The sequence below is a fragment of the Prunus dulcis genome, chromosome 1, assembly GCF_902201215.1.
Source record: "Prunus dulcis chromosome 1, ALMONDv2, whole genome shotgun sequence".
Classification (NCBI taxonomy): domain Eukaryota; kingdom Viridiplantae; phylum Streptophyta; class Magnoliopsida; order Rosales; family Rosaceae; genus Prunus; species Prunus dulcis.
The window spans coordinates 35,217,001-35,225,782 of NC_047650.1; the positions used below are offsets into that span (position 1 = coordinate 35,217,001).

Below are 8,782 nucleotides of genomic sequence, written 5' to 3' on the forward strand. Positions count from 1 at the left end.
AACGTGTCAAAGCGCGTGGTTCCCTATTTCGCCGACGGCGGACGTTAGCCTCTCCTCCTCTAAACACACCCACCAATTTACTCATTTCACCCCAACATTCCATGTCCATGTGTTGCGTTTTTGTTGTGAGCCCTGTGACTACTGTTGTCTATGTATATAGCTGTCTAATTGTACCATTTTTCCTCCTTTTTTTTTTCTTTTTTTTTTTTTCAAAATTTTTTTTTGTTGGGGTTTTGGCTTATCCTCCACCCCCCTGCCTCTTCCTTAACCTGCGCACCCCCCCTTCTCCCCCTTAGTCTCTCTTTAATTAGACAACACAAGGCTTCCTCTCTCTCTCTCTCTCTCTCTCTCTCTCTGTGTCTTATGACTCTGCTTCACCGTCTTCTTCTTCTCCTCCTTTTTTCCAATTGATGACTACAAGCCCCGTAATCTGGAAGCTCAAACGAAGACGACGTCGCAGCGGTGAGGGGTAAATCCGAAATTTTCCATCACCGCCGCCTCAGCAGCAGCAACAGCAACACACTATATATCCTCTTTTGTTATTACTGCTGCTGTGTTTCCAGACCGAACAAACGAACAGCAACCTCTGTTGAATGGATGTCTTGGTGGGCCCCGCCTTCTCCATCGGGGACGGCCGCGGCCGTCTCTTCGTGAAGCAGAACGTGGAGGCGCTGCCGAGGTCCGAAGAGGCTTCCTCGGACAGCTCGTCCTCGATCGGGGCTCCCGACGACAGCGAAGAAGACGATTCCAAAGGAGATGATGGCGACGGCGAGGGCGAGGAGGTGCAGAGCAAGTTTAACGGCGGCGGAGGCGGAGGACGGTTGGGTTCTCTGGGTTCGTTTGGTTCGTTAGAAGAGTCTCTTCCAATCAAGTAAGTCACTGTTTAGATCTGCAACATGAAGTTTTCATTTTCATTTTTAGCTTAAAGTGATCATCTTTGTTGAATTTCAGTTTTGATCCTGGTAATAATTAAATAATTAATTTAATTTAATTTAATTAGTGGTTTTATATGTTAATGACTTGCTTAATTAGCTTGGGTTGATTTTCATTTGGGTTTTTTTTATTTTTTTATAAATATATAAAATTTGTTTATGCAGGAGGGGATTATCCAATTACTTCTCAGGAAAATCAAAGTCATTTGCAAGTCTGTCAGAAGTGAGCTCCTCCGTGAGCTCAGTGAAGGAGGTGGAGAAGAGAGACAACCCATTCAACAAGAGGAGGAGGGTTTTGATTGCCTCCAAATGGTCAAGAAAGTCTTCATCTTTCTACAACTGGCCCAACCCAAAGTCCATGCCTTTGCTAGCCCTAGCTGAACATGAAGAAGATGAAGAAGATGATGAACAGCAGCAGGAACAACAAGAACAGCAAGACCCATCATCAGACCAATCTTCATCAGATGACAAGGAACAGCAAGACAGAAGAGCCCCAAAGAATTTGCTCGACAGAAGGCACAAGAGTTTCAAGTCAAGAAGTTGCTATTGCCTCTCAGATCTGCAAGACCATTAAGAACATCAACTTGCGTGGCTTATTTGGTTTTCTTTTTCTTTTTTCTTTTTTCTTTTCTTTCTTTTTTTTAGGGTTGTTGGCTGGAGGGTCTGTCTGTTTCTATGTCCACCCAGAAAAAAATTATATAAAATATATGTTTTAGTAAATATTATCTCCATTATCTTTTGGATTATTGTTTTTATTTATTATTTATTATTTGGTGTTAATAGGAAATGGATATACATGATCTGCTGAATCGGATATCTCAAGTATAAAGACCTGTTTGCCCCTCAATCAATTATCTTGGTCAGGTTTTGGTATGTAGCATAGGGTTTAAAATATTACAGATTTTTTATCCTGTTCCTTAAAAAAAGGAAAAAAGGAAAAAAGAAAGTACTTTTTCTCTCCAGAGACTTATTGACTTCAACTCGATCATATCACAAAAGATACTGAAATGGTTCAAAGTCATTTCTGATTGATTAGGTTACAGGCTTACAGCTTCAAGGATTTTTGTTTGGTCGGTGCAAACGAGGAAAGCCACATATGAAACAGAAACTGATAGAAACCAAAACCTGACTTCGGAAGTCACCAGAATCTTTTTTCTGGAGGAGGAACTAAAACTCATCATCGACCTTGTTTTTAGGTGTAGGAGTCAAATATCGACTGCTTCGGTTACCCTTGTGTGGGTGTGTGTTTTTTGTTTTCCAAAAAGTATTTCGATTCCAATTTCCATTTAGCTATCTTACCAATATCCAGTTAGTAAAATAGGCCTGACTAGGTCGATTTGTCTTGGGTTAGGTTCCATGCGAGACCGTTTGGCCCAATCACCTCCCATTAAGGTACCTAGGTTGGGCCGGGCCCTGAGCCGAAGTATCTTTCGACTCATGGCAGGTCACCAAGCTCGAGCTGAACCTAATATAGCTTAATTGAAGCTTGTGTAGGCTGATATCAAAAGCGTTTTATACCAGGTTCTGTCGTTCCCACCACTTTTCGATTAATAGTTAGGTCTGAATTCTACAATGGAGCCCTTAATAAAATTTATTATTGAGTCAACCTTCTCAGTCTTTATTGGCTCAAGGCTTGTAATAGTGCTAAAAGAAAGCTCGACTCCAATCAAGAATACTAGTGTTGAGTTTCTCAACCCTTGGCCTTAGGATTAGTCAATTATATTTCTCGATTTTGGGGGAAGGGAGGGGTGGTGTTGCGTGCAGGGGCATGGGAAGGGATATAACTCAACGGTAGAGTGTCACCTTGATGTGGTGGAAGTCATCAATTTGCGATTCTTGACGAAGCACCTAAATTTGTAATCAACATTTCATCATGTCTCTAATAAACGTGATTTTGGTGAAGTGCCTAGCACGTGATTCTTCATGAAGTATTAAAATATTTTCACAAACATTTCAACGTGTAAAAGCGATTAGGGTGAAGCACCAAACAAGTGATTCTTTACGAAGCACCTGAAACTTAATAAACAGTTCAACATGCTTTTAATAAAAGCGCTTATTATGATGAAGCAACTACCATGTTTTTATAGCAACCAAAAAAAAAAAAGAAAAAAAAAAGGTGTTTCTTTCAAAAACGGTTATGAGCAAAATTATTTCCTACGTAAAGAGTCTCAAACGGGCCCATAATAATTTTATTATCGAGCTTGGGTTGGGCCTCAAGTCAGGCCCTACAAGGAAAAAAACATCAAATTAAACATGAAGTTGGACAGGATGCAGATGCTCCAACGTGTAATTATACCATGGCGTGCCTTGTGGCGCCACTTCGTTGCACCTCCTCCCACTCCCATCTCACGCTCTCTTTCTCAATCTCAATCTCAATCTCAAAATCTCAAAAACTCTCTTCCAACGCGGCCGTTCCCACGAGTCGACTCGTCAGAAACTCGATGAGTCAACCCGCCGCCGAAGCCAACTCGGACACCTCGAAATCCGAGACCCCCCCGGACGTCCTGGTTCAGTACGTGGTGCTCCGCCGTGACCTAATCGACACGTGGCCGACGGGGAGCGTGGTCACACAGGGCTGCCATGCCTCCGTATCCGCCATTTGGTCCCACAAAGACGACCCACACACCCTCCGGTACTGCAGCCCAGAAAACATCGACTCTATGCACAAGGTAACTTGTAAAGCTTGCTCCTTTATGGTGCTTTGATTATAAAACTTGGGTTTGATTTGAATGTGATGCTGGAAAGGTTGGATTTTTTTGTTTAGTGCAGCAACATTTTCTGATTTCTGGGTTGAAGTGGCATGATGTTTTTGGTTCCAAATGTTGAAGGGAAAGTGTGATTCTTAGTAATGGTGATGTTCATGTTGCATTTCTTCATTGTGCTCAGAAGGGTTTTTGCATACACTATGATTGTTTTTCTTCTACTTGTGTGCAGAAATTGTATGAAACAGTAGGTAATATGAGGTTGCATAGGTTAAAATCATTGCTCATTCAATTGGGTCATTGAGATCAATGCCAGAAAATTTGGGTTCAAGTTGGGTGGGAATTTTCTTGTTAACCAATCAGTGGGGTTTGTAAATTTGGTCATTGTATGCTGAATTTGTTGGCTGCAATTGCTTTAAAAGTACTGATTACAATGGTCTTATCAAATTGTGCAGGTTACTCTTGAGGTGAAAGGAGAACCCCAGATATTGAACTTGTCCGAGAAGCTCACAGCTGGTGGCATAGCACACAAACTGTGGATTGAACAACCCGAAAACTACCCAACTTGTCTCGCCACAAAACCTTACCCCAAATCCGTTGTGTCGGCATATTTTAAAAAGTTGAAACTCTGTAAGTGATGTGATTATTGATCCCATCAATCCATAGCTACGATTAGTATATGAGCTCCAAGGAAAATCCTCTCATTTATGAACTGATTCTTAAAGCTTTGCAGTTTTGCTTGCCCTTTATGTTGGAAAAGTTAGAATACATACAGTTGATTAACGGTCTAATTGTGGGGCTTTGCTATGGGACTCTGTTTTGTGTTTGCCCTTATGAAATTGGAAACTTGAGAGGAAACGGGCTTTTCAATGTTTTCTGGGGTTAGGGAAAACAGAATTGTCTCTTATGAGCTTTGATATTCATCACTCTTTGGCCCTTGGGATTCAGCAATTGAAAACTTTTAAAACATACTTCTCTCTGATGTTTTCAATTGCAAGAAATGCCCAAAAGAGAAACCATGAAACTGTTTGCTGGTTGTAGATCAACTGGCAGACATGGCAATCTCGATGGGTTATAAGAAATAGAAACTAGATTGCGTTTCAATTTAGTTTTAAGAAGAGCAATTAAACAAAATCTAGAAAGAGCTCCACGAAAATGCCACAAGCATGTAAATAGAGCCTGTCATTTTGTTTATCAGTAACAACAAAAAAGTCATATTACATATTTACACGAGCACAAATTGCAATCTCTGTATTCATCATGATGTGGGTTTATATCACTGTACTACCAAGCGCCTAGTGCACACGGCGCAGTACAACTTGCGCTTGGTCTTCCAGTAGAGAGGCAGGAAGCAGAACGTCCACCGACTCTCAACATCCATGGCTTGGACCATTCCTCCACAGTAGGGGCATGCCCCTGGTGCTGGTTGCCTTGAAAGCACCGTCTCATCTTCACCACACACAAACACGAAACACATGGTTCCTTCTTCCTTTAACCCCCTTGAGCCTTTCCGGATTTCTGGGTTGCTTGCTCCTTTCTCTCTCTTTCCTTCTTTTCTGTCTCGGGTTGCTGTGTTTTTGGTATATTTCAAGGCTGAAGAAGCTAAGCTGAAGCTGTTTTTTTGCTGGTAAGATAATAGATGCAGGCAGATATGATCACAAAGTTTTTAAAGGCTTCATGTTTATATGGGGAGGTTTCTTTTGGGATTTTTTCAAAGTTCTAGCTTAGTCTGGAAGTTTGGGAGAAAGGTCCAATTGTTGTGTAATAAGCGCGTATGTAGAAGATTCTAGACCTCAAACGTGACAATTTCAATTTTACATAAGATAAGAATTTTATGTCATATTTAACCGCGTTGATGCTTCTTCAGCATCCCTTTCTGACGTAAGTGATGGAAAACAAAAAACAAAACAAAAACAAAAAAGCTGTGTCCTTTTTTTTATTGGTTATTCCTGAATTTGCTCTGTTGATGGAAACTTGCCTCAAACTCAACTCAAAGCTTTTGTGAAAACATCATGACGCATGTCAAATATAATCAACTCAATTCGCTCAAATCCAATCGAAAGCATAAAGTAAAAGCTGTGAGGCCCGTGCGTGTTTCACAATCTTATTCAAAAAAAATTGGCCTTAACTGGATTACTTTGAATTTTCTATCCAATAATTAAAGGCATGAAAAAGATCTTCCGGTTCTTCAAACCGTGAAGAATGGTCATGATCCTTTTTTCTCTTTTTACTATTGGCAACTTTAATTTGGAGCCAATGCAAAATATTCTACAAGATTTGGATAAGATATGACGGATCTCATAGGCCACCAAGAGAAGAAAAACTTCATTGTAACCGGAATAAGTTTGGCTCAACGAAGTGGTCAAACAAACCTGAAAAAAAGGGCCACTATATGTCTCTGTCTATGTAGAAGAGCAAAGAAAATATTGAGCCTAGCTGTAGAATATTATTATGGAAACAATATAAAACATGTTGGGTTGTAAAATTGCCTAACGAGGCCAAAAACAGATATAAACGATAATTGATCAAACTCAATTATTTTAGGCATAAAGCACTTGACAACTAGAAGGAGAGAAGCCCCTAAAAGCACTTGGAGCTGGCACAACCTGCCACTCAACTTTTAGCTCACCCTTTCCTCCTCCACAATCAGACAGCCTTCCTATTCCCACATTCAACCCACATGCGACCACATATATGTTCCCTTCCACCCCGCTCGCAGCAAAAGGCCGTCTCAGTGCATCACATGGGAACTTGTCCCCACTCACATACCGCCATGTGTCCTCATCCGGATCGTACACCTTCATCGGACAATCCCCGTACTCCGATATGACCAACAACCTCTCACCCACCACCACGCTAACCCCCGTCCACCCGTCCCTCATCCCCTGCCTCATCTCCTGCCAAGTGTCCTCGTTCGGGTCATAGACCACGCCACGTGGCGAAAGCATAAACGGCCACATCCACCCCTCCGTGACATACATTTTGTTTCCCACCACATTGGAGTCGTACTTGGCTAGACTCGTGGGCAGCGGAGCAGCCGCCGCCCACGTGTCATTTTCAAGGTCGTAACAGTCTACGGCCCTAATCAAATCACCATTGCGGGCCACACCACCGCCAACCGCCAAGATCTTACCATTGATATTTCCCGCGTCAAAAAATGATCGTGGGGTCCGCATTGGAGCGGCAATTGACCATTGATTTGTAGATGTACGGTACACGATGGTGGTGCGCGTAGAACATTCTGAGTCTGACCGCACGCCGCCCAAGACGACGAGCTTCCCCTGACGTGGCAGCGATGTGCATGCGAAGCCCGGTGGGCACGCGGCCTTGGGGCACGGCATGGGAGGTAAAACAAACCAACGGCCCGATCGAGTGTCCAGCGCCTGCCACTGAATCCTGGACGTCACTTTGTTGAAGGCAAAGACGAAAAGATAAGGCAGCGGAAGAGACAGAGATTTCTTGCAGCGAACGAAGCTAGAGTCTGTGATGGCTCTGTTCCACGAAGCAGAGACCGAACGCACCAGAGCTTGGTAGGGGTAGGGAAGGTAAAGAAGGCAGAGCTCGGCAATCTCGTCCGGTAACCCAGGAATTAATGGCTCAGATTTGTTGCTGCTTTCTTGGTCAGAACATTGATCAGAAACTGGGTTTGATACCGATGAAGATGACGATTTCACAGCCGCCATTGATGGAAATCAAACACAAACACAAACAAGCTGCGAATTTCTAATCTAGAAGTATAAATAAAACTACCCAGATGAAGAAATTGTCATAAAAATTGAATTTCTAGGAGAATTTATGGATCTAAGAGTGAGTAGCTAAGGTGTTCGACACTTGGACTAGCTGATGATCTTGTAGCATATTATATCCGACTATTTATAGTGACAAAAAGATATCAAGTAGATCAAATTAAGGAGTGTGATGACAAAGCAAAGATTCACTTTGTGGAGAAAGTTGGGAAGAATTATTGGGTCGTCAAAGGTCTTGAAAATGGATGATCAATTGTTTAATTTGATCTTAAAAATTGGATTTGTTTAAGGCATTTGGGTGATCGGGTGGTGCTTGTTTTTTTGTGTGCGCGCGCATCTAGAAACCGGAAAGTAAGGCAAAGAGTGACGGCACAAAACTTGAGAACACACACCGGCAGATCCGAAAGAAAAAGACTTGTGTGGATTAAACAAACAGCAACAAAACGAAAGTTTCAGTAGAACCAGGTTCAGAGTTTCTTTTTACAGAGAGACAGAAATTGGTGGTTGGTTTTCTGAATACTTGAATTTGTGGGTTTTAAAGAATAAAAAAATGAAGAATAAGAAGAGGATGTGTAAAGGACTTGTTTTTGGGGGGGGTGAGCTGGGTTTGATCCAATGGGGATTCATAGTGGTGCACGATGATTGATTGGAATAAACAGATGAGAGTTGTGGGGTATGCATATAGGTGTGAAGATGAACTACTGGGAGAGACTTATGATCCCATTTGCTTTAATGAGAATGACTATAATAATAGTTGTAGGCCCATTTCTTTATGGTTTGATTAAGACTTCTTAATTTTGTGATCTTTCACTTAGCGGATAAATATCTTATCATAAATGTTATTTCGTCACACAGTTTTAATTTATTACGATAAAGAATGTCTAACAAAGTTATTAATTTGAACGCAATTTTATTTTCAGAAATGGTATCGAATTACAAATTTGATAATCTAATATGTATCACATATTTGATAAGAGAATAGTTCCCGATATCCTCTTTTATGTTTCTCAATTTATTCTTCGTTTTGAGCAACATAGACGAAATTAGGAGCAAGAGAAGAGAAGTTTTTCCCTATGCGATAACTCCCTTACAAAGAAATGACCCATGAGTGTGGTTCACATGCATGCTCTCATTCTCTGTGAGAGACTGTTGAGGAGCGTAAAATCCCAACTAAATCAACGTGATTGATTCTGAGTATTAATCATTGATCTGTACAGATATTTAGTTTATTTCCTTCCTTTTATGTAGACGTGTATATTAAGGAATGATCCTTTTAGGCTAGTTACCAGCACCCTAATTGGCTATTGTATTTGTATAAAAGGTTCTGTACCTCATTCTATTTTATTCTGAATATATACGAATTATCAATCTTTTCATGGTATCAGAGCTTAAGGTTACCTAC

General features: G+C 41.3%; 4 protein-coding genes across 4 annotated transcripts; 2 read left to right on the forward strand and 2 right to left on the reverse strand.

Moving 5' to 3' along the window:
• Positions 1 to 286: 286 nt before the first annotated feature.
• Positions 287 to 1,677, forward strand: LOC117615729 (probable WRKY transcription factor protein 1). Its single transcript, XM_034344870.1, has 2 exons — positions 287 to 871; positions 1,098 to 1,677. The coding sequence occupies exons 1-2, from the start codon at positions 594 to 596 to the stop codon at positions 1,504 to 1,506; spliced, it is 687 nt and encodes a 228-aa protein (XP_034200761.1). The 5' UTR covers positions 287 to 593; the 3' UTR covers positions 1,507 to 1,677.
• A 1,525-nt stretch (positions 1,678 to 3,202) lies between these two features.
• LOC117616380 (putative peptidyl-tRNA hydrolase PTRHD1) lies at positions 3,203 to 4,557 on the forward strand. The gene is made up of 2 exons (XM_034345687.1): positions 3,203 to 3,601; positions 4,090 to 4,557. Exons 1-2 carry the CDS (start codon positions 3,230 to 3,232, stop codon positions 4,270 to 4,272), a joined length of 555 nt encoding a protein of 184 aa, XP_034201578.1. The 5' UTR covers positions 3,203 to 3,229; the 3' UTR covers positions 4,273 to 4,557.
• A 170-nt stretch (positions 4,558 to 4,727) lies between these two features.
• Positions 4,728 to 5,342, reverse strand: LOC117616381. Its single transcript, XM_034345688.1, has one exon. The coding sequence runs from the start codon at positions 5,109 to 5,111 to the stop codon at positions 4,911 to 4,913; it is 201 nt and encodes a 66-aa protein (XP_034201579.1). The 5' UTR covers positions 5,112 to 5,342; the 3' UTR covers positions 4,728 to 4,910.
• Positions 5,343 to 6,060: 718 nt separating this feature from the next.
• Positions 6,061 to 8,086, reverse strand: LOC117620798 (F-box protein AFR). Its single transcript, XM_034351029.1, has one exon. The coding sequence runs from the start codon at positions 7,315 to 7,317 to the stop codon at positions 6,175 to 6,177; it is 1,143 nt and encodes a 380-aa protein (XP_034206920.1). The 5' UTR covers positions 7,318 to 8,086; the 3' UTR covers positions 6,061 to 6,174.
• Between the last annotated feature and the right edge of the window lie 696 nt (positions 8,087 to 8,782).

Coding starts and splice junctions, on each gene's coding strand:
- LOC117615729 (XM_034344870.1), top strand. CDS start 594: ATGGATGTCTTGGTGGGCCCCGCCTTCTCCATCGGGGACGGCCGCGGC. Junction 872..1,097: donor GAAGAGTCTCTTCCAATCAA/GTAAGTCACTGT, acceptor TTGTTTATGCAG/GAGGGGATTATCCAATTACT.
- LOC117616380 (XM_034345687.1), top strand. CDS start 3,230: ATGGCGTGCCTTGTGGCGCCACTTCGTTGCACCTCCTCCCACTCCCAT. Junction 3,602..4,089: donor ACATCGACTCTATGCACAAG/GTAACTTGTAAA, acceptor CAAATTGTGCAG/GTTACTCTTGAGGTGAAAGG.
- LOC117616381 (XM_034345688.1), bottom strand. CDS start 5,111: ATGTGTTTCGTGTTTGTGTGTGGTGAAGATGAGACGGTGCTTTCAAGG.
- LOC117620798 (XM_034351029.1), bottom strand. CDS start 7,317: ATGGCGGCTGTGAAATCGTCATCTTCATCGGTATCAAACCCAGTTTCT.